The sequence below is a fragment of the Nilaparvata lugens genome, chromosome 1 (assembly GCF_014356525.2).
Source record: "Nilaparvata lugens isolate BPH chromosome 1, ASM1435652v1, whole genome shotgun sequence".
Taxonomy (NCBI): domain Eukaryota; kingdom Metazoa; phylum Arthropoda; class Insecta; order Hemiptera; family Delphacidae; genus Nilaparvata; species Nilaparvata lugens.
In genome coordinates this window covers 44,168,903-44,195,320 of record NC_052504.1, presented here as the reverse complement: position 1 = coordinate 44,195,320, position 26,418 = coordinate 44,168,903, and the positions used below count along the sequence as shown (strand labels likewise).

At 33.8% G+C, this 26,418-nt stretch overlaps 1 protein-coding gene across 1 annotated transcript in view; it reads right to left on the bottom strand.

Moving 5' to 3' along the window:
- The window catches only part of LOC111053010 (suppressor of lurcher protein 1), a 128,191-nt gene that overhangs the window by 27,411 nt on the left and 74,362 nt on the right, over positions 1–26,418 (bottom strand). The window contains exon 6 of the mRNA XM_039428195.1: positions 1,963–2,149. Coding sequence (XP_039284129.1) covers positions 1,963–2,149 — 187 coding nt within the window. The remainder of the gene's footprint in view (positions 1–1,962; positions 2,150–26,418) is intronic.

The window sequence follows — 26,418 nt, the reverse complement described above, 5'->3', positions numbered from 1 at the left end:
TGATAGGGCGCCCTCAGTGCTTCGGAATGAAATAAGAATGAAAGCTAGCTCGTCAAAAGGGTTTTATAAATTAAGAATTTGGTAAAAATACTTGTGCAAGTTTAAAGATAGTATAAAAGGTATTTTTATTAGATAGTAACGAGTCAATTCATATGTCCAAGGATACATCAATCAAAGAATTCCAAGTTCTAGGCTGTTAATACAATATTCATCTTCTTCTTCTATATGCCGGCTCCGCGACGGAGATTGGCGATCATCAATGCAATTTGGATTCTATTGACTGCAGCTCGGAACAGAGATGTTGAGTCAATGTTGAACCACTCTCTCAGGTTCTTTAACCAGGATGTTTTCCTTCTTCCAGGCCGGCGTCTTCCTTCAATCTTGCCCTCCATTATCAACTGCAGGAATCTGTACTTCTCATTGCGCATCACATGTCCAAAATACTGAAGCTTCTGACTCTTAATACAGTGAAGAACCTCCACTGTAGTCCCAATTCGTTCTAATACCTCAGAATTCCTCACCCTTTCTGTCCATGAAATACGAAGAATGCGCCGATACAACCACAGTTCAAACGCCTGCAGCTTTGCCTCCAATGCTTTCGTTAATGTCCATCCCTCATGCCCATACAACAACACTGGAATGATGTAGCACTTCAACAAACGAATTCTAGTCTTGAGAGCAAGGTTCCGATTGCATAATACCCCTCTCATTCTGAAAAGTGCTGCCCTTGCCTGCTCAATCCTACTCCTTACTTCCTGGTCGAAACTCCATTTCTCATTGACACAACATCCAAGATATTTGAAGCTTTGTACACGTTCCACCATCTTACCAGCAATTCTCACAATATTCATATGATCATTAATTTCTACAATATAATTTGCGATAATATAATGTAGCTCTGATTCACTAGATGAATTGATCTATCTATTCCGTCAGGTGCCGAATCTCGCACCCTGAGATAAAAAATATTTATTATAAAGAAATCTATTGGAAACCATAGAATTTAATATATATATTTGGATTATTAGTTTGTCAATTTATCATGCTGATTTAAGAAATTTATATACGAAATAGAATCGTCCAAGTTGACAAGTATCAGCAAGTTGATATCGAAGCTACATGCAAATAGATGCATATGATCATGAAATGAAAGCACATGGTAACATTTCGTGCTATAGAACTTAAAGAATAATATTAACCTGTGATATTTTATTGATTTCGTTTCTTGTTATATTATATATTTCTGTCGCTCTACATATTTTTGTTTTGACTTATTTTTTGAGATATTTGTTAATATATGTATCAAATTTTATATGGTGTACGATTCATTTTATTCCTCAATACTATAGGATATAAGTTTTATATATATATTTTTTAATAAATTATCAGTATTATTGTGGAAGCTCATATCTGGGCCTATAAAGATTTTTATGAGACTATATCCTAGTAAAACCACGATCAGATTTTATAATTATTGAAATATTTCTCATGCTCTACCGATTGATGCCAAGCAGGAGGCTAATCGTTATTAATTATAAAAAATAACGTGACATCATTTATTCATTTATCCATTTATTCATTCTTTTACTTTTTCATTTATTCACATGTTATGGATAGTTATACATACCATATGAACAATTGTAATACGAAAGATACAGAAACAGATCAAAAAATACAACATAGAAAACATACTACTACATAATAAAATGATCAAATAGCATACCTGTATTTCAGATCTAATAGTGAAGATCAAACATTACAAAATGACCAATGATCAATGATCTGTTCTTACAAGACGTTTGCTTTTGGAGATGGTTAACATATCCTTTTGTGATGATTGACTCTTCTCCAATTCGATCTGTATAATTAATTTGTATACTGTAATGCCTCATTTTTTCTTCATTTATTTGCAATATTATGATTTTCATATTGTATGTAATGAAAATAGTAAAGTTTACAAACTCTTTGGAATCGTCAGACGGATGGTAGAGCGCGAAGTCGGTGAATAGGAGCTGGACTCGCTCTTTGCCGCGACCCTGGAAGTCGTAGCGACACGTAGTGCGAGGTGGGTAGGGGCCGGGGTAGCCCGGTGACTGCACCGTCCCGTTCTTCAGCCCGTCGCTCGTCACTATCAAGTCACAGTTCGCCGCTGCAACAACACATCCATCAATTATTCTAATATGTTACAAATAGGTACTTCAATTTAATATTGTTGGATATAGCATCATTTTTAATACCCTATATTTTTATTAACAGAATAAACTTGTCCTCATCCTGATTCCGTGATTTTCCTGGTTTCCAGAGCTGTAATAAGATCCAGGAAAACACAGAGGAAATAGGAAAAAAGATTCAAGAATATTGAGCCACATTTGGAAATTGCAATATCATTTTAGTTCATCAGTTTTCATCCAATCATTCATTGATTGAATTCACAGCCACATCCATACTGACGTATGGATTTAAAATATTCGGTCGTGGAAAATAAATACAGATGAATAATGTTTATTATTCCATGCATGAATCTTTGAACTCTGGAAAATGTCTATGGCAGAGCCTATTCATACTCAACTATAGCGACTTGATTTTTAGAATGTTGTATTGAATGGGAATACTTTTAGAGAAAGGTTCTCATCAGATCTTTGAACTTTGGAAAACTTTGATGACAGAGATAATACATTCGCAACTTCTGCAGCAGCTTCATTATTAGAGTTTTAAACAATATCGCTTGATTTTGACACTGTGGAAAGGATGTCATGTATAAATGTAGTTACGAATATGAGAGATGTGTTGTAACTGATATTCTTGATCCATTGATGATGAATGAGGTTTCATTTGTCACAGAATGCACACCATTGCAAATCCCCTCACTGATGTGAATCCCCTCTGCTCTTCCGTTATCAATCATCTGAGAAAACCTCATAAATATTGCATGAATTCAGTAGAAACATTTTCGAACTCAATGGTTGCATGATATGAATGATGTACTCTTATAATGCATTTTCATGATCATTGATGAGTTGAGCTATTCACAAAGTTATGAATCCAACTATTTTCTCTCTTATTTAGTTTTATCAAGTGATTTGAAGATTAAGTGGATTTTGCGTCACATAATTTGCAAATACAGAGTAATTTACTTTGACTTTTTCAGTAATTTTAGTCTACCAGAGATTGATAATGATCTATAAACAGAAACAAGTATCTCACAAAATTATTGTTTTGATAAATTGACAATATAAAGTCGTCTTCATTCAATATGTATATTCACTACAAAATCACCTTCACAATCACTTATATCATAAAAATATTTGTCATTGCACATAATCGACAAAGTTTGAATAAATTACTTCATGCAGAGAGTTGCCTTCGTAATATAGACTAGACTACTGCTACTCATACACTTATTCACCTCACCATCTTTGAAGTATTATAATATATTGATGGATCAGAAAGCGAAATAATACTGGACTAGCATGATATAGGGAATTTATAGAGACTAAATTATTGTAATACGCTATCGGATTTAGTAGCATTAATAGATAGCGAATTCAGTATCAAATTCGGTAGCATTTAGAGAATTACCTTGAAGTCAGTATCGATCATGAGATTCATAATTCATTGACTCTTTGGACCACTCTGTATCCAATCGGAAAATTATGAGAATATGATACGGATCTCATATCAAACCATATCTGGTTGGGTAGCCATCAACCAGACCTGACTATGATAATATTATAAACTTTTCAGTCATAGCGGATAAATCTTCAATGTCACAATCCCCCCACAATCAATACGGTAATAACAACACAATAGATATGGATGAAACAGCATGAAGCCTCAAATAAATCAACTGGGTCATTTTTTATATTCCACTGAAATCTCTAGCGATATCATAATGCTTTTAGAGGAATTGTCCATACTTTATAAATTTGGACTTATGTGAGCTCATCCACCTGGAATTTTATAGCCTTCATCTACCCCTTTGTAGATTGCTTCCGTATATTCAACAGCTATTCTATCTCCAGTTTGTGGTATGCATGATTGTCTACAGTATTAACATTTTTCAGTTCTTTGGAATGTTCAAACTTTATGCGTTCGAGATGTCAGTACTCTTTTAGAATGGCGTTTACAGCGTTTTAAATGGTGTAATTTATTCGAGAGCTCAAGAAAAATTGAGAATCAAATTTCTCCTGCAAGAACACGTATTTATGATGGATTATTTCTGTTTCTCTGCCACGAATCATGAATCTTATTGCTTATCTTGATCTTGCACTAAGGTTTCCAATGTGATTTATCGATGAACATTGAAGAAAAAGTATATCAAATTATAGAATAAGCGGACAGCGTAAGCTTTTTCTGAAATATCATGTTATACTCACGATTTTCAGATGTAAAAACTCAACACGATATTCAAAGTATTCACAGTATTGGATAGCCCACACAGGTTTACTCGACCATCTAAAATGCCAAATAAAAGGTAATTATGAATTCCACATTTACCTTTTATCTCGATATAAGTAATTCTCAACTTTCAGAAATACGTGATCTAAATCTCAGAATGTCTCATTCGTCCTCTCTCTCTCTCTTGATGTCGAGTGAGTGAACGTGTGTTAGTTCGGCTCCACATTCAGGAGAAATACATATTTCGTAGGGTTTTACAGTTCAATTCACCACAAATTATACAGCAAGCTATTCAGTTTTTTGAGCTTCATTTCATTGTAAAATTATATTTTCAATTACCTCACTCCCTTTTTATTTATCATCAAAAAACGTTCCTGGTTCTTCAGTATACCTGTTCGCCTGTGATCCACTTAATGGTACATCATGGTTAGACCTAGAGGCACGCCGAAAAATGGGGTCAACGTTCTGAAGCCAGGGCTTTCCCCAGCTATTTCTGAATCCTCATTGTCTGAGGAGGCCCTTTGCATAATGCGTCTGCAAATTGAAGAGTCCGTTCAAATACAGTCACAATGGCAATGGAGAACATTCTTGAAGAAGTACAGGCGCTGAAAGTCGAGAATCAACGGCTGCATGAAAAAATTCGGGAGCTCGAGGTGAATTGTAACCTTAAAGTCGACGATATGGAGCAATATGGTCGTTGACACTCCATCCGTATATTCGGCATCCCGGAAAGCGACAAAGGAGATAAGGACCTGCTGGCACTTGGTATCTTCAACAAAAAGCTCAACTTGCCCGTGACTCTGGCGGATGTAAATCGCTCTCATCGAGTAGGAAGGCGTCAACCACCTCAACAAGGGCAAGCGAACCCCAAGGACCGACCCATCATAGTTCGACTCTGCAGCTACCGGACCAGGAAGATGATCTTCGACGCTAAGAGGAAGCTGAAGGGTTCCGGCGTCACGATTTGTGAGGATCTGACTACGGAGCGTCTCAAGATCCTCAACGCTGCGGCCGATCGTCATGGGCATAGGAATGTCTGGTCATCTGACGGGAGGATCAAGATCTGAATCGGCGAGGGAAGATCCAAGAGGGACCACACAGTCGAGAGGATGACCGACCTCCTAAATTTAAAGGTGAACTGAATCATTTCAGCATTCGATGACTAAGGTGCCCTTCACTACAATAATAGAAAAATCGTATTAATAAATTTCACAGTAGAGATATTGGCATTTTTTATGAGCTGGCTTTCTGTTCTATAAATGAATCTTTTCACTGCTATTTATGATTGTATATACGGCAATTATTTAAAATTAAGGAAATTCACATTTGTTAATACTCATTAATAATTTATCCTGATATTAATTCTTGAAACTACGTTCTATGGATCAACTGCTACAACTTCTTAGGGTACTAAGAAAATTATTATCTCTTACTAATTACATCTCTTACCAAAATTAGTTCCATAATTAATAATTTTCGAAATGCTGAAATTCAAATTAATTGGATAATTAACATACGTTATAGAGATGATACGATATAGGTTGTAATCTCTTCTACATTAGGTGTACATAATGATCTCATCTACTATTGTCACAGCTCGAACAATGGAAGCCATGTGTAAAGAATTATTATTAGAACAGAATGGTGGGTAGTCTGTTCATATGCTTATATAGGGGCTGTGTTTCATTTAACGTTCTCTTAGACATCCATCACTAAAATATTACAGTACTCAATTTACTACTTTTATCGTTAATGCAACTCGCAATAGTTGATTATACTTCTAATACTATATGATATTTTTTAAACTTCACCGTTAAATCCTATTTAAAACTCATCTAGCACTTTCTCAAGCGTCTCCTCTACTTCTTATTTTTCTTTCTCATTTCTCTTCTTAATCTTATAGTTATTATGATTACTAGAATATTGTTGTAATTATTAAATTTATTATAACTGTTGTGATTTTTTCAATGATGATTATTATTTTTTTCTATTCTTCTTCGTCTTCTTCTTCTCATTTTTTTATTTTCTTCTTCTTCATATTTCCTTGATTAATTCAAGATCACAATACGATGTTCTATTTCTTATTCTATAGTTCAGTTTCATGAGTTCTTCTCAATTGTGCACATTCCTTCTTTCTCTTCTCTTCTTCCCTATTATTATCATTATTTTCCCTGTGATTTTCCCACAAGCTATCCAGCATTTTCAAATATTTATTTCTCTTTCTATCTCTATTCCTCTTTCTACCTTTTCTCTTTCTATCTGATTACTTTCTACTAATATCCATATTCGATATTCGATTCTTCCTCACATTAAATCATACTATTCCTCTTCCATTTTATGCAAATATTATTCATTATCAGTTGTATTATGTATCTTTTCTCAATTGATAACTTTATTCAAAAATTTTTCATTTTTCTGCTGGCTTTTTCTTCTCTTTTGCAGTTTTTACCGGATTCCATTTCGCTCTATCTCCACTTTCAACATGATCTTCCACTACTTGATTCCATCTCTCTCTGTCTCCACTTGAACTCGACCCTCCACTACTGGACTCCTTCTCGCACAATCTTCACTTTGACTCGATCTTCCACTACTGGATTCCTTCTCGCACAATCTTCACTTGGACTAGATCTCCCACTACCAGTTCTTCCTCAATCTTCATCTTATTCACCATTCGGATTATTCATCACCGGAACTCCACAGATCACAACATCTACATCTTATTGTGTTCAGTGAATTTTTGAACTAGTGTTTTCAAATAGTGAAGGGAGCCGAACTGTCAAGGCATACAGAATGCATACTCGAATCAAGAGACTTTTTCATTTAGGTTAAATTTTATCAGTTTCATCCCCATTTCCCCCGTCATGTGTCATTCTGAGGTCGGTTAACGGTTGGTCTGCTGCTTCCATGATGCCTCTCACTGACACGTCAGCTCGCTCGCCCTCAAGTAGGTATGATTATTTCAATAATAAAAAATAATGACGCAGGTATGTTTCTAGCAAATAAGCTCCACTCTTTCAAAAAACTTTTCAAGGCTGCTCACCTTAACGTCCAATCCCTCAGCTGCCACATTGATGAAATCAGAGCAATCTTCCGTTTTCAGGAATTTAATATAATTGGAATTTCCGAATCATTTTTGAAGCCTAGTATTCCATCAAATATTGTTGCATTACCTGGATATAATCTCTTCCGGAATGATAGATTAAATAAAGCTTGTGGGGGTGTAGCAATTTATGTGAAAGATGGTATCAAAACAAAAGATTTAATCACATCTAAACAAGAGTATTGTTCCAGACCAGAGTTTATGCTACTTGAATTATCCTTATCTAGTACTGATAAATTACTCGTTGGTATCTGTTATCGCCCACCAAAAATAGGTCATTTTACAGATTTCGAAAATGCCTTGCTTTCTCTTATCCCTTGTTATAACCGTATACCAGTTATGGGGGATATGAACACCGACTTGAACATGACAAATCGTAACTTTGACTACTTTCAACTGACTTAACTCTCGATCCGACTCATCATACTAATGAATCTGACACACTGATTGACCTTCTCATTGTTAGTGATCCTAACGAGGTTGTTCAAGCAGGCCAAATCCCAGTCCCAGCTATTTCTGGACATGATTTGATCTACTGTGTACTTTCCCATAAGATACCTAAGCCAGAACAGAAAATTATCACTTATAGAGACTTCAAAAACTTTGATGAAGCCACCTTCCTGACTGATGTGGCTCAGACTCCATGGCATCAAATTGAAGCGTTACCCTCAGTTGATGACATGGTCAAGACTTTCGAGAATTGGACTTGGACTTTGTATGACAAACATTCACCTCATGTGACAACGAGGATTAATAGAAAACGACGAGTACCTTGGATGACTGAAGACATACTTAAGATGATGGGACGTGGAGACAAAGCACATAGAAAATTTTAAAAGACATTTGACTTGGACAGTTTGATATAGTATAGGAGCCTTAGAAATAGAGTTAAACAGGAATTACGGAACTCAAAGATTAGGTACTTTAATTCGTTCATGACAAACAATAGACAAGACTCTAAATTACTTTGGCAGGGAATAAAAGAATTCGGGCTTGGCAAACAGAAATCGAATCCCCAAATTCACTTACCATTGAACAATATATGACCATTTCGTTTCACACTCCAACCAACGCGACGAAGTTGTCATTGCTAATCATATCGATGATCTTGAAGAGCAGATTACAAACTTAGATATACCAATTACTGATGAATTTCATTTCCATGCAATCTCAGAAGAAGACACTTTCAAAGCAATTCAACGTATTCATAGTAATGCTATGGGTGTAGACAAAATTCCTATTACATTTATCAAGAAGATGTTATTTGCTGTTTTACCAACCATTACATACATTTTCAACAAGTCACTTGAAGGAGGCAATATCCCTGAAAACTGGAAGTTTGCTCTGCTCGCCCTCTAAATAAAGTTCCATCACCCAATAAAGTTGAGGATTTTAGACCAATCAGTATTCTACCTGCATTGTCCAAAGTGCTAGAAAGACTCATTCATGCTCAAGTTGTAAAATTTCTAGACAACAATAGTAAGCTTAATAACTTTCAATCAGGCTTCAGGAAATTCCATTCAACTGAGACAGCTATGCTTCGTGTCACTGATGATATAAGGTTAGCTATGGACCAAAGAAAATGCACCATCCTCACCCTATTTGATTTTTCTAAAGCATTCGATACTGTTGATCATACAGTTCTTTTGAATAAGTAATCCTATCTGTTAGGTAGGAAACAATGTGTATCTGTCGGTGAATAAATTTCAACTTGGAAAAACGTTATGCATGGAGTACCACAAGGTTCAATTTTAGGCCCTCTCCTCTTCACATTGTATGCTAATGACCTTTCTTCCATTATCAAATTTCCAGTTTCCATACTTATGCAGACGACCTTCAAATCTATTTAAGCTGTCCCATAACAAAAATTAATGAAACAATTTCTTATTCTACTCTTCGAAGTCAAGCTTTTCTATCATTTCTATGTCTCTTTTCCTCTCTTTTCTATCGATATCTGAATAATGAATCAGGATATCAATTCGATAGTGGAATGGACAAAGAAAAATGGCCTTAAGCTTAATCCCATCAAAACACAACCCATTATAATTGGATATTCTCGTCTTATAAACAATATTGACTTTGAATCGATCCACGAAATTAGTATAGACGGTAATGACATTCCTTACTGTAGCTCAGTTAAAAATTTAGTCATTAAATAATACTCTTGACTGGTCAGAACAAGTGAACAAAACTTGTAAAAAGGTATTCTCAGCCATGCATGCATTGAAGAAAATGCACGATATCCTCCCTAGAAACATTAAATTATTATTGGTTCAATCTCTCATCTTCCCACATTCAATGTATTGCAATTCTGTTCTTAACGATATGCAAGTCACTCTGAATGATAAACTACAGCGTTGCCAAAATTATTGTCTACGTTTCGTCTACTCTCTCCAACGCCATGATCATATCACCCCAGCCCACATTGCTAGTTCAACATTAAAGCTTCCCGATCAAAGGCTTTTTCGAATAGTTAAGCTTGTTAGAGATATCTTGAAATATGGTAATCCAAACTATTTTAAAGATGATTTCAAATTTGTCTCTGAAGGTAGGAGGATAGATGCTTCACATACTAGAACCGGAGAAAGTACTTTAAGGATACCCAATAATCGAACTACTATTTTCACAAAATCCTTTCTAGTTAGTGCCTGTCGAGCATTGAATGCACTTCCCGTTACTATCAGGTCCATTGAGAGCCGAGCGAGCTTCATCTTGACTTTAAGAAAATATCTTTTGGAGCAAATGACTGAAACTGTCCAGCCCCAGAACGATCACATGACAACCATCCCCCACCCATCCCACAAATACAAATATATATATATTGTGGCGGACCTAGCTCCAGGGAGGGCATGGACCACACAAAAAATAGATAATCTTATGAAAGTGCTCACTTTTACGGGTACATGAATATATGCCCCTCTATGCAATATCAGACCTGAGAATTTATTTAATTGGTTGAGAAATCTGTAGTTTATCCCAGATGTAGGATTGGAGTGTTCCAATAATATTGAGCTTAAATAAAGCGATCTTAAAATTATTACCTGGTTGTTGTTCTGATAAAGAGCCAATGCAACCCGAACAAAGATATAGATCACAAATCCATGTATGATTGTGCCTCTTACCGCTACCAGAATTGATGATGAATACTTTATGAAATAAATATAATTTCTGAAAAGGGGTTCGAGTACAGAATTTAATCCTATCAGTGTTGGATTACATTGACTTAAATCCTGCAAAATGCCGCATACGCTGTTTAATTTAGTCTGGAAATTATAAGCTAAGTCGCCGACAGTGACCAATGTAAAAGCAAATGTAAGCAGAATTATATTTATTAATCCCGCAGTGATCCACTGATACATTAGCGACCATCCACAACCTTCCACTCAATTAATTTCTCGACTTGTTACACTGACCATATGAGGTCTATCACAATACCAATGGTAACGTGTCAAAGACGATATCAAGGTTTTCAGAAAAGAAACGAACTGGAAGATATGTTCAGTTATTTCAATATATTGACAATTTTCAAGATAAGCAGATAGTAAATAATAATTTTTAAAGTTAATGATGATGATCAGTATAACGTGTTCTGGTTTAACAATACCAGACATGTACAGATTATAATTTAATAATGACTTAAAAATTAAAAGAAGTTGTATGTTAAAAATAATAATTACATGGTGTGAGTTCTGCTTTGGAATAGCTTGATCGATAGACAGATTATTACAAATTGATCTAATTTAATGATGATTATTATAATGTGGATTAACGTTGGATTTCCCCTGATTACAATCTGGTCATGACCATTAATTTTCACTAGAATTTATATCACTCATGAATTGTAGATGGGGCCCCAATATATTTATTAGAAGAACACTCACGCGACTATGTTTTCCTTTTTCCTTGGTTCGCAAATAATTATTCTTCTGCCATGTGCTGGATTTTCTGGCCTCCAAGTAGAACGTGCTGCTGGTAAATTACTCTGCGATTCATGTAGATTTAATCGGGTATTTTATGTTAATTATTATCTCCACAAACGAAAAGGAACTTTACAATTTAACATTTAAATTCACAAATAAACAGTTAATAATAATTTACATAAAATTTTTCAACAAGAATGCAAGTTTACTCAAAACGTGTGACTAGGGCAAGGTCAGTGCTAGAACAGCCTAAAATCTTCTTCCTCCCAATTCAATTCACAATTCTAGGAATCTCTTTGTTTCTAATTTGCATAGGATGATTGCTATTGGTTGTAGCTGAGTGACGTAATGCACACGTCATATTTTTATGAAAAATGGTTCCTTCGCTTACATTCAATTCCCTGACTTACAAGACAAATAAATACATTAAAACATAAATATAATTCAATCATTTCAAAATACAGTTCAATTCCAACAGTTTAGGTGAATTAATAATAATACATAAAATTACAGTAACAGAGATCTCGACATTCTATGTTGCACCTCAACAATTCAAATTTTGGTATCCTTTTCTTTATCCTCTGATTGGTTGTTTGTGCAAAGAGGAATAAATCTAGCGAGATCGCTTCTATTTAATATTTATTTGTTGATAATTCAAACAATAAATATTATTAAATTAAGTATTACCGTTTGTCAATGTAAACTTACATACAAAGAGTATTTGTAACTTTTTGCTATTATTGTACATCAGAATAGGTACTATATATTTTTTATAATTTGTTTTCCAAAAATAAACTCATTTATTGTGCTAATAATTCTGATTAGCTTATTATTATAGATTCCTTTTTTCCTACCCAATAACGAAAAATAATAATTTATAAATAACATGCCATCACATTATATTATACAATAAGCAGGTCTGAACGATCTCGACTCTACAGGGTGTTTCAGAAGTAGTGTCGAGAATTTTAGGGTATTGTACCTGGATGCTAGGAGACTACAAATGTCATATTTGAAGTGTCCAAAACTCAGCGGTTATCCTTATAGCTGCCATTTTGTTTTTTTCACTTAAAAATTTTTATCTCAAGAACGAAATGTTGTATTGATCTGAATTTGGCATGAATATTTATGCTATAAAGACTCAACTATAAAAAATAAAAAAAAAATTTTTCGTTGAAATTTTTCAAAATGGCGGCCATTTTAAATTTTTGATGGCGAATATCTCGAAAACCGTCCATTTTACAGAAAATTTACAAGAGACAAAAAGTTAGCAAATTTTTTCACGATTCCAATGATACCTAATTTATTAAGATTGGTCGAAGAATAACAGAGAAATTAATTTTTTTCGTACTGCATGCATGACCACTTTTCACCATTTAAAGATCAATATTAATTTTTTTTATAATTTCATGAAAACCGTTCTTATTACAGAAATATACAAGAATAACTTTCCTCCAAATTTTATTTTACATTGAAAAATATTAATTTCACTCAAATCGGTTCACTGATACTAATGCAGCAATTGCTCAAAATGCCGTCCTTCAACTTGATTACACAGTCTGCACCTTTCAATCATGGACCGTCGAACTGCTATAAAAGCATTTTCATCATCTTGAATGGCACCTGCTGCAGCAACCACTCTTGCCACAAGTCTTCTTCGTTTTCTACTGGCGTGCTGTAAACAAGGTCTTTCATATGGCCCCAGAAAAAAAAATCTAAAGGGTTGAGGTCAGGTGAACGTGCGGGCCACGGTACTGGTCCACCCCGCCCAATCCACCGCTGACGATAGGTCATGTTCAGAAAGTCCGTAACAACATTTCCGAAATGAGCAGGGGCACCATCATGTTGAAACCAAATATTATATCTGTTTGCAAGAGGCACATCTTCCAAAAGTTCTGGTAGTATGTCTCTTAAAAAAGTAATGTACGTGGGAGAATTCAGACGATTAGGAAGAATGTATGGTCCAATCACGCGATTACCTAAGATACCCGCCCAAACATTCAGCGAAAATCTATGCTGATAACCACGCACTTTGACCTCATGAGGATTGTCTAAGGCCCAGACGTGACTGTTGCGAGAGTTGAAGATTCCTTCTCTTGTAAAGCTGGACTCATCGGTAAATAACACATTTTCTAGAAAATTTGGTTGGATAATGTCTTGCTGAAGAAACCAACGGGCACAGTTTACTCTTGGCTCATAGTCGCGTTCAACCAATGAGTGAACTTTTTGAAAGCGGAAGGGGTGAAGTCTTTCCTTGTTTAGTACACGCCACACAGAAGAAGCACTTGAATTGATTTGCTTTGCAACTGCTCTCGTACTCGTTCTAGGATTGAAATCGAATTTCTGCAATACTTCCTCTTCAAAAGCAACATTTCGAACTGCTCGAGGCTACCAGCAATTACCCTGTTCCGTTCAAATGAACCAACTTCTCTCAGCCGATTGTGAGTTCTTGTGAACACCTTGTCGGAAGGGAGACGGCGGTTTGGAAATGCAGCTGCATACATTCTTCTTGCTTCGGTCGCATTGCCAAGAGCTGCTCCATACATGAAGTGAATATCGGTGTACTCCAGCGAACTAAATTCCATTACAATAATTAATATTTGTGTAGAAGCAACGTAAGAAAATATTGAAACTGGAAATTTAAGATAGAAATAAGACCTAGGAAACGTGAGACTAAGAAATAGGAAGCACTACATCTGGTTCTTTACTTTTAATGAAACAACAATACTTTTACAAGACAAACATTATCATCTGAAAACCATTGTAAATCATCTGTTTGCCCATATGGAGCCATACCGAGTTTCAAAGCTTCATCTTAAATACATCTGGAATTAAAAAATTAATATTGATCTTTAAATGGTGAAAAGTGGTCATGCATGCAGTACGAAAAAAATTAATTTCTCTGTTATTCTTCGACCAATCTTAATAAATTAGGTATCATTGGAATCGTGAAAAAATTTGCTAACTTTTTTGTCTCTTGTAAATTTTCTGTAAAATGGACGGTTTTCGAGATATTCGCCATCAAAAATTTAAAATGGCCGCCATTTTGAAAAATTTCAACGAAAAAATTTTTTTTTATTTTTTATAGTTGAGTCTTTATAGCATAAATATTCATGCCAAATTTCAGATCAATACAACATTTCGTTCTTGAGATAAAAATTTTTAAGTGAAAAAAACAAAATGGCAGCTATAAGGATAACCGCTGAGTTTTGGACACTTCAAATATGACATTTGTAGTCTCCTAGCATCCAGGTACAATACCCTAAAATTCTCGACACTACTTCTGAAACACCCTGTATATTGGTGTTCTAAGCGTTTGAACGTTTTAGGTTAGGTTTACCAAAACATTCCCTTAACCTATAGATGTGATTTTGATATAATAATTTTACAAATTAATAGAATAAATAATATAATGAGCAATATGAACTCAATTGGTTTACTGGAAGAGACTGATTCAATTTGATATTGTTATCAGTTAGCGGTACTGTTGATAACTATTATATTCCGAGATTGTTTGCTGCCTCTGCCTTGATTTTCACAATATGATTTAAAGAATTAGTTTTTTCTTAAGTAGCCACTGGATCGATTCGTCACAATATATATATATATTATTTAATATATTATTTCAATATATTGACAATTTTCAAGATAAGCAGATAGTAAATAATAATTTTAAAGTTAATGATGATGATCAGTATAACGTGTTCTGGTTTAACAATACCAGACATGTACAGATTATAATTTAATAATGACTTAAAAATTAAAAGAAGTTGTATGTTAAAAATAATAATTACATGGTGTGAGTTCTGCTTTGGAATAGCTTGATCGATAGACAGATTATTACAAATTAATCTAATTTAATGATGATTACTATAATGTGGATTAACGTTGGATTTCCCCTGATTACAATCTGGTCATGACCATTAATTTTCACTAGAATTTATATCACTCATGAATTGTAGATGGGGCCCCAATATATTTATTAGAAGAACACTCACGCGACTTCATTTTTTGTTTTCATTTTTCCTTGGTTCGCAAATAATTATTCTTCTGCCATGTGCTGGATTTTCTGGCCTCCAAGTAGAACGTGCTGCTGGTAAATTACTCTGCGATTCATGTAGATTTGATCGGGTATTTTATGTTAATTATTATCTCCACAAACGGAAAGGAACTTTACAATTTAACATTTAAATTCACAAATAAACAGTTAATAATAATTTACATAAAATTTTTCAACAAGAATGCAAGTTTACTCAAAACGTGTGACTAGGGCAAGGTCAGTGCTAGAACAGCCTAAAATCTTCTTCCTCCCAATTCAATTCACAATTCTAGGAATCTCTTTGTTTCTAATTTGCATAGGATGATTGCTATTGGTTGTAGCTGAGTGACGTAATGCACACGTCATATTTTTATGAAAAATGGTTCCTTCGCTTACATTCAATTCCCTGACTTACAAGACAAATAAATACATTAAAACATAAATATAATTCAATCATTTCAAAATACAGTTCAATTCCAACAGTTTAGGTGAATTAATAATAATACATAAAATTACAATAACAGAGATCTCGACATTCTATGTTGCATCTCAACAATTCAAATTTTGGTATCCTTTTCTTTATCCTCTGATTGGTTGTTTGTGCAAAGAGGAATAAATCTAGCGAGATCGCTTCTATTTAATATTTATTTGTTGATAATTCAAACAATAAATATTATTAAATTAAGTATTACCGTTTGTCAATGTAAACTTACATACAAAGAGTATTTGTAACTTTTTGCTATTATTGTACATCAGAATACTATATATTTATTTTTTATAGCCTAATTTGTTTTCCAAAAATAAACTCATTTATTGTGCTAATAATTCTGATTAGCTTATCATTATAGATTCCTTTTTTCCTACCCAATAACGAAAAATAATAATTTATAAATAACATGCCATCACATTATATTATACAATAAGCAGGTCTGAACGATCTCGACTCTATATTGGTGTTCTAAGCGTTTGAACGTTTTAGGTTAGGTTTACCACAACATTCCCTTAACCTATAGATGTGATTTTAATATAATAATTTTACAAATTAATAGAATAAATAATATAATAAGCAATATGAACTCAATTGGTTTACTGGAAGAGACTGATTCAATTTGATATTGTTATCAGTTAGCGGTACTGTTGATAACTATTATATTCCGAGATTGTTTGCTGCCTCTGCCTTGATTTTCACAATATGATTTAAAGAATTAGTTTTTTCTTAAGTAGCCACTGGATCGATTCGTCACTATATATATAATATATATATATATATATATATATATATATATATATATATATATATATATATATATATATATAATATAAACTCATGTTATTTTAATTATCCACTGCATACTGCCGTATATCACTGAAAGTTGATTATCCTGATCTTTCAGCTTTAAATCTTCATATTAATTAAAACTTCTACAATATTTTCATTTTTAAATAAATCCTTAGTTGAATTAATGAAATTAACGTTTTGGTAGAGAGTTAGTGGGAAGGATACTTCGAATATTCTTTCCGAAGAATGAACATGATATGTCCAAAGCTCCGCCAATAATTTATGTAGATGCATAAAAATATTATCTATTTTATCTATAGTTTTTCAAATTGTTTTTTTCATATCATATACAGCTCAATAATTATTTTCCTAATTTATATTTTGTAAATTCTTCTATAATTTTGCTGTATTGTAAGCTATTGTATATAAGTTTATAAGCCACTATATATATATATATATATATTGTAATCCACGTAAATAGAGTACTTAATCAATAAATCAATCAATCAATCAATCTTCTTCCTCTTCCCAGAATGTCCCATTTTCTCTTCTAAATTATCATTTAGACTTAGTCCAACCGGAGTTAATTTTCTAGAGCCACAAATCTCACATTGTATGAATGTAATCATCATTTTATGACATTATATGACTGTATTACAGTGTGATGACTGTAAACACTGTTTAAACTGTTCAAACTGTTGAAAAAGACTGTTGAATATGTGAAACTTAACTTCAGAGAGATGTCAAACTATCTAAAGTCCATCTCATAATATTATTCATTTTTTGGATAATCAGTTTTTTCAGAGACGTTCAATTTAAGGCCTAAAAGATTCAGATATTTCATTTATCAATTGAGTGTTATATACAATGAATAAATAAATAAATAATAAAAATGATTACTTGATAAAATTATTTCATCAAATACCCATACTATCAAAAATACCGACCCCATCCAAATGGGAAGAAGATGAAGAAGAAGAATTTTGCATCGAACTTTCATTCCAATGTTCTCCACATGTTCAGTCAGCTTGTGACTGAGTTTGCAATCTAATTTCTGCAATGTAGCCTACTCCAATTTGGAAGTTGCAACAAGTTCTGTAACATTAGTTGTTGCAGTTTGTTCTCATAGGTCAATAATATCGGGGACCGAGCTTCGCTCTGGAGTACAAAAGCATAAAAAATTTATTACGAAAGAAGAAATTATAATTGAAATTAATTCCCATAGGAATGCAAAAATTTCCCTCACAAAGGCCCGGTTGCACAAAAGCCGGTTGAATTTTAATCCTGATCAATTTCACATGAACCAAATCAGAGAAGACCATTTTGAAAAGATGGATCTACTGGAATTTATCAGGATTGAAAATAATCCAGCTTTTTTGCAACCGGCACTAAGTACCTGATTGAATGATTACAAAGTTCAACAGCTGAAGAGTCATAATTTTGTCACAGTCCCACACACATGAACTCGCTCACTCACTTCCATCTCCAACAGACGACGAAATAATTATTATCAGTTGTTTTTCCAAGGATGAATGAATAATAATTATCCTTTTAATGTCCTTCAGTGAGTTTTCCCAGGGATGAGACCTAGTGCAATCGAATTTTTATATTATAAACCTACTATGTTCTGAATTTCGTGAAGATCGTTAGAGCCGTTTTCGAGATCCGGTGAAATACAAACATATAAACATCCAAACATAAAAACTTATGAACAGATGCTGCTCGTTTAATAGTATAGGATTGAGCAGGAGTTACAAACTTCTCTCTTCATGTTTACACTTCTAGCAATGTGACCAAACACATAATATGAGTTTTGTCATAGACAGATTTGAAGCAATTTTCATTATCAGAAATGAATTCGAGAGCCATGAATGTGTTAGCCTGGACTAAGAATACAATGTCTAACAGTGTTTTAGCTAGGTACTGTGTAAGATAGCGCTGACTTTATTACACGGTATACGAAGATACGGTACGTTGGCTTCATATGAATGAAGCATGGTGCGTATCATGGCAATTCATAATTTAAGGCAGTGAATTATTCATATACGTTAAGCTCAATGGAACAGTTTTACTGGAAGTCGGTAACGGAAGCATTCCTCGAAGGATTTGCAAGCTTGTCCCACTACAACATTCTAAATCCCTGGTTTATACACTTCGCTTGGCAAACGTAGTCCAAGCTCACTTGCAAATATTTCTAATTCCAAGCACAATCTAAGGATGTAATCTGAGGATTCAGGATCCAAAATTAGTACATTGTTAAAGCCTTATTTGTTTTTTATACTCAAACTATCATATGTATCACTTATTTGATATGATTGAAACTGATAAATTTTAAAAGCGTTTGCAAGCATGCTTCAATGATTTTCGAATGGATACTAAATTTTAAAAGTAATAAACTGAATCGTGAAAGTAACACTTCTCCGATTATTCTTGACAAGTCTCAAGTACAGGATCAAGAACTTGATGAGACAAAGCATTAATTAATGGGTTTTCGAAAATACCAAGGAAAATGTTAAGCTCATATTGATTACTAGCAGGAACCCGTGCTCCGCAAGGGCCTATTTTAAAACTTGACAAACTGAAAACTTGATGTAATGAAATTTTGAATAATTGAAAGTAGGTCTATAACCATCCTTGGTTAATTAAGAATCTATAAGCAAAATTTCAAGTTAATCAGTGCAGTAGTTCAGACGTGATGATGCATCAAACAATACTTTTTCCTATCCCGTACATGTATGAGCCAGTTCTTCACTTAATTATAGATATAGTTAACGACTGCAAGAGATAAGAAGCTGTGGAACAGAATAGTGGTGGAACTATGATAGCGCCAGAGGTATCTCAAACACAATAGTAGGTACATTAACTTGTTGAGAGTTTATAAATTATAAAAACAAATGTTAAAACAACAGAACTGAAAATTGTCAACCATCATCATTTTTTACCTCTATTTAGAGAGGCTTTTGTTTGAGCCGAATGTAAAATGTAAAGCTTTATTATTATATAGTCAACGCTGAAAAAAGACAGGCTCCATCACCTGGAATACTATATATTCTATATATTCTACCAGTAAGCCATTGAACTTGAGTAGTTCAATCACTTACATTATGTTGGAAATGAATACGTATGAAATTAATTGGCTACAGAATAAAAAACCTTTGATTGCAGTGTACCCGACTACTACAATATGAATAACCATTTGGATCAAATATAAGGAAATACTCACATCTCTCATCAACTCGTATTTTTTTATTCACAAAATATTAACAAAAAATATACAATATAAGTAATATTTATGGAACTCACGGCTAGTACTCAAGTTTGTCTTTTTCTAGCCGTGCTACAAATGAATGTAACAACATTTGTTCAACATTGTTTGTTTTGTAATCTTGTCTATAAGGAAATTTTATGATGTGATTTTTAATGGCAATAAAATTCGAATTTGAAAAGAAAAATCTACCAACTCCTAACCAAAGTAGTTCAACATTGTTTGTTTTGTAATCTTGTCTATTAAGAAATTTTATAATGTGATTTTTAATGGCAATAAAATTTGAATTTGAAAAGAAAAACCTACCAACTTCTAACCAAAGAAAATCTCTGTGCTCTGCTCTAATGGAAATGTATAGGTGCGTACAAATTTTAGCGCCGCGAACTTGGGCAAATTCACTTTTAATCAGCTGATGCCAAGCTTTTTATATCTGTATCTTACCGTTTCTGTACAAATACAGATATAATCAGCCGATGAAAAGTGAAATCAGTAGCCTACGCACCTTATGAGACTTCATCTGAAGCTTTCCAATGATTACAACATGTGTTAGAATATCACTTGTTAATAATCTCAGTTTCATATGGCGTTCACCTTACCATGTTCAATGGGATCCTTTTTCATCCTTTGAAACCCTTAGAGGCAGAATATCTCAAAATCGGTTTTTAGTGCGCGTCTAGCATTTTTGAAGAATATTTGTGCAAAATCCTTAGTCTGTAGGCCAAGTAGTTTGGACTGTAGTGTGATTTTACATTAAAATTTTCGAAAAATTCCCTCTTCTGGACCCCCCTGTGCTCCTGGTTGGAGTTTTTTGCATAGATCTAAGATTTTTTCGTAGCTGAACAAAAGAGTTCCTCATGACTTTGCTGTGCAATGAGCGGTTGAAAAGTACAAAATTTTTGGGTGGCCCCAGCTCCCTCAGGGGGGCAAAATTTCGAAAATCCTTTCTTAGTGGATGTCTTGAGGCTACCATAAAGAAGTGTGCAAAATTTAAAGTTTTTAGGCTCAGTAGTTTGGGCTGTAGTGTGATTTCAGTCTGTCGGGACTTAGCCTTTTATAGATATAGATATATCACGAAGGAATCACGATGGTACAGAACAGGAGTTGAACATGTCCAAATTTTCTATATCCGATCAAGTAGCTATCATTACATACTTAATATTGACTAATATAGTTTTGGTGCTCTTTATAGCATCAAATTAATATGTAGCAGGTCAATACTTTTAAAAATGGGTTTTGGTGGTTTGCGGTTGGGATGGTTGAAGAATATAGTAAGTCATGCTTCTATGAAAAAACATCTCAATAACGGAATGATATGATATATATAAGGATGTAACAAATTGAGTGGATCAACATGGCATTAAAAGTGGACAGTCAATGCATAGTACGTTTTTGAACTTCTATGTTCCTTCTAGGTATGTTCCTTACCCCTTGTTTTTTTATCGTACGCGAGCACTAGAACAGAGGAGCCTAGTCATTGATCAGAATGTAGTCATCGACTTTTTTGGGGCTTGGCTCCACCTTCAATCCATTACAAAAGTTCTACTTTCTTATTTAAAGCTGGAAAGCTTCCAAGAACGGAAAATCGGGCTCCTTTGATAGCCGTTCCGAGGAGCGAATACAGAGGAGTTCAATAGAGAATGTATCGCTGGATTGTTTCAGTTGAAAGCTTTAACAAGTTTTGGAATTAGAAGTATCTCATTAAAATCAATGATCCCATTGTAAAACGTCAAGTGAGTATCATAAATTGCATTTATTATAATAATTATTAAGTGGATTATGTGAATCCAGCCCTGTATTCTATCAATATGTTAATGAATATTATATGTTATCAAAATCAATGATTCCATTGTACAACGTCAAGTGAGTATCATAAATTGCATATTATAATTATTATTAAGTGGATTATGTGAATCCAGCCCTGTAATCTATCAATATGTTATTGAATTTCAAAATATTGCTCATATAAATATTCTGCAGGAATAGTTCTAATTGAAACAATGTGCTAAATGACTAGATGAAACAATCAAGTTAAGAACGTAGAGATCTTGGGAATATTTTAATAATTCATTATCATTTGTTTTTTTTTCGAAACAAATCATGCAATTGGATGTGTAATTGATCCATTTATTGATTAATATTGAATAACACTGACTTTTGTGTGATACCTATTTAAGATAATGAAGAAGGACAGTGTAAAATATACTTTGAAGTACGTAGTGGAAGACTGAGATCCTCAATGTGAGCTGAGGATTAAGTAAGTAACTTCGGTGTAGGACAAACCCTGAACTGGTAAGCCAAGTTAAGCAACAGCAACACAGACTGAAAATCCCGGGATCTTGTCATACAATAAAAAAGGGAGTTCAGTGCTAAAGAGAACAACATGGATGGGGAAAAGGAGAAGGAGAATGAGAAGGAAAGAAGGAAGGGAGAGGAAGTGTGTTGATGGGTTCCAACGGGATGAGGTTGTGGCTGAAGCAGTGTGAATTTGTTATTTGGCTCTCAATTTCCCAAGGAACAGCATGATGAAACAGCATATATGTGGGGGATGCGCGAACCTAATTTGTTTGCTATCTTATTTTCGGTTGTGTGGATGAGGTTGAAGTATTTGCATCCACTATGATCAAACACAACCAAAAGGCTTGCATATTATCCTCACGTGGAGCAAATTATATGCCACAAATTGATAGCTGCATCATGATAACTAGTTGAGAGTTTTCAAAAAAGGATGATGGTTTCTTCACTGAAGAAAACTAGAGTTTTCAATAGAGTTCTGCTGAATACATCATTAAAATATCATCCAATGTACAAACATCGAAGTAGAGATTCATGTGAAAGTGAGAAATATTGATGTGAACAATATTGTGTGCAGGCAATTCAAGACTAGGTTCACCCAGTAGGAATCATTCACTAGATATTTTATCATTCATATCACATTCATCATTCATCAAGACTTATTCCAATTACCGATACTGACCTTTTACATTCTAGAGAATGTGGGACATCAAAAAAATTCTTATTTATTAGACACATATATGAAGTACAACGCAATCAAATACTTTCAAATTACAGTAGTAGAACACCTCAGCTAGTTGATTTTTCTGATAAACGCCTAGAGTTTAAATTTTTCCAGTAGCTTTGCAAGAAAGATTTTCACGTAGTATGAATATACTTAGGCTGATAATCACATTTATTTATTTCTTCAGACGGCTGAAGGGTGCTAGAGAGTTGAGGCGAGGGAAGCGAGACTAGAATAGCTATAGAAAATAATCAGGAGTAGAAAAAAAGCCAGTAAAATATAACCAATGAACTGGGAAAAAGGAAATTATCCAAATATTGTGTACATCATACAATGATGGAGCAAATTCAGGAGAGAACAGGGAAAAAATGCATAAAAAATCCATTTTCATGTATCATGTACATTATTTTCTGGTTGAATTGTAACAGCGGGAACTGACTCAATTAAGTAAAAACTCCTAAGTTATTCAATCTAAAATACAGCATTGGTCTAATTGGAATCATTGGTGTTTTTTATAAGTAATACTGACAGTTTAAAGTGGATATTGCAATGTAACTAACCACAGACTGCATTGAGCTCCCCTACAGATGCAAATAATTGGTTACACTATGCAACCAGTGTGACAGTTAATTCGAGAATATGCTCGGAGTAGCAGTTCCAATATTTGATTCGTAATTCAATTACCAGAAGAAAAACAATACCGTTCGTTCTATCAATTCATGAAGAATGGAATCGCGACACAGTTATGAATGAATAAAGTGTTTTGAAAAAGAATTGGGACAGTAATTGAACTTGTGTGATGTAATATTGATACGGCGAGGTAGTGATAGAGAGAGACCGTCGCATCGACATTTTGACATTATTGCCAGTATGCATGGAAGACTTACGAAAAATAACGAATCAGAATATGTGAAGTTATAATGGAAAAACATGAAGTAATAAATTGATTTTATCGATATACTAATTGTTTACAGCTTGATTGCATATGAAATGTTTTTATACTCTATTTTTGAAAAATTTCCGTTTTTCCAAATTCCTCGAAAACCATCAGCCACAAACATATGTAGTATTGATCCAGGATGTTTAGCACTGGGATGACAGCAATTTTTGAACTTCACCAATCAGATTCAGAGTTTCACTTGTTATTTATGAGATAGCTAATAATTCATTGAACTGATCAATTGAATATTACATAACGGCTCCACAGTAAACAATTTCAACGATTGTACATTGAATTGACTTAATTTTTTCGTACATCAGTATCTAAAATTCATTTTAATCTACCATTATGTACATTCTAATACGTATTGTTCATCATAAGGTTTTGATAATCTGATAGTTCATTCATTTATTCCTGAATATTGAGAATGAAAATGCATATAGAGCAATTTCAATTGATAAATTCCAAAATACAATGTATTCAAGGTTTGTTGAATTGGTAAAATGAGATTGATGAACGGAATGTTATTGATACAGCGATTAAATTCCATGAAACAGAAATATTGGTTTTCAACCCTCCAATCAAATATTCAGCTGTGTTCTGAACAGTTGGTGAACAAACCCTATCCTCCTCTCAAGTCATGGCTTGTAAATCAAGTTCCAAAACTGTTTTGAATTATTATAGTACTCACTGAATACCCTCCTTATCCCATGAGTAACAAATACATATTCAGGAAAATTAATTATAACACCTTTAACGTTCATGGAGCTGTCATTGAGGTGCAGACAGTTCAGATATATGATAATAATTTGATAAATTAACTTCATTTTAGACTTGAACCAATTTTTTTAAGCTTGATTAATCAAACTACAGTATTACGCACATGAGAGACGTTCGTGACAACAGTAGGTACATAACTTAAGCTACTCTCGTGACATGTTTTACTAATGGAGACCTGTTATTAAATTTGCTCACACTAATGAAGGCTCAGTATTTGAGAAGTAATAAAAAGCTTATATGAAATATTCTTCACATGTACTTCATTGATCTGTTCACTGCTGAATTTCAGTTGTATTAGAAGTCTTCATGCTTAATTCCTTTAGAAATCCTCAATTCTTAGCATTCTTAAATCAATGAAACATGTGTATTGTAATACCATAAAAACAGCGCTTAGCCTATAGTATATAACTTAGGCCTATAATATATGACTATATTATAGTCATTTCAAGGGAAAAGTATTATTAACTCCAGTATGAATAATCAGCTTTAATGCTTGCTCCTTATTATTGGACAGTATCTTTTTTCGTATAATTTTTCATGTTATAATTTAATAATATTTTCGTGTAATTTTATTGAACTTGAGTTCAACCACAAAATATTTGTAAGAGAGTACAGTAGTGAGCTTGCTTATGTTCTATTGAACGACTTCTATGAAGTGATGCATTTTCGAAAAACCAGATTTTCTTCCATTTTTTCGTTCTTTCAAGTCTAATTTTTCAACAATTGATAGAACAAGATTGTGCTTGATACGAGATTGCATTAAATTATCTTCCATTTCATGTATAATTCTACTATTTGACGCAATCCCATACGACTGTTGCAGCAGTTTTAGTTTTGAGCACAAGGGGTAGAGGTGAGGACTTTTGATATGTTAATCCTCTAACTATCCTTAAAAGAGCTGTGGAGTTGAAAAATTGTGTTCCAAACTTTTCCCTCTATACCTTTATTTGAGCATTCGTTGCCTGGACTAATACATTGAAAAGTGGTTCATAGGAGTTATCGATTTTATAAGAATGAGCAATAAATTTTGGTCTGCGATCATTCTTCTTCAAGAGCTTTAGGCGCTCGTGACATCCAAATAAAACCAATATCGATACTAACAACTGAATCAGCAGTAACCCAAAAAATATCATCCAATTGTCCATTCAGCATTTTTCAATGAGGCTTAGACAACTCCCAAATCCTTTATCGGTTATTATGAGAGACAAGAGAATGTATGGTCTTTAATTATAAGCACTATGAAATAATGTTTAAATTTGAGACAGCTTTGTTTTTCTTTGTGTGACCTGCATTTGGAACCCACAGTGTGGGATGGTCAATGGAAGTGAAAAAATCGTGAAGTAAAACGATGCTTGAAGGGTGGAAGAGACAGAGGAAATTATTACGCGAGTGAAACTCTCGAGTGATTCATTTGAACAAAGGGATGAGCTAAATAGCCATTACATTATAGAGTTGGGATATTAAAAACGGTTTTCATGCTACAAAGAATGGCTTTTAGAATTACCTTCTCATAATTTAATACATTTCCTACTACAGTATATTCCTTCGAGATTAGCATGTCACTGAATATTCTGAAGTTAGGTCCATTTATGAATGAACTTGCCAACGGAGTTTCTTGCTGTATTCTTACACCAAGAGAAAAATATGGAGATAATTCTATGAATAGGTTCACCGAACACAG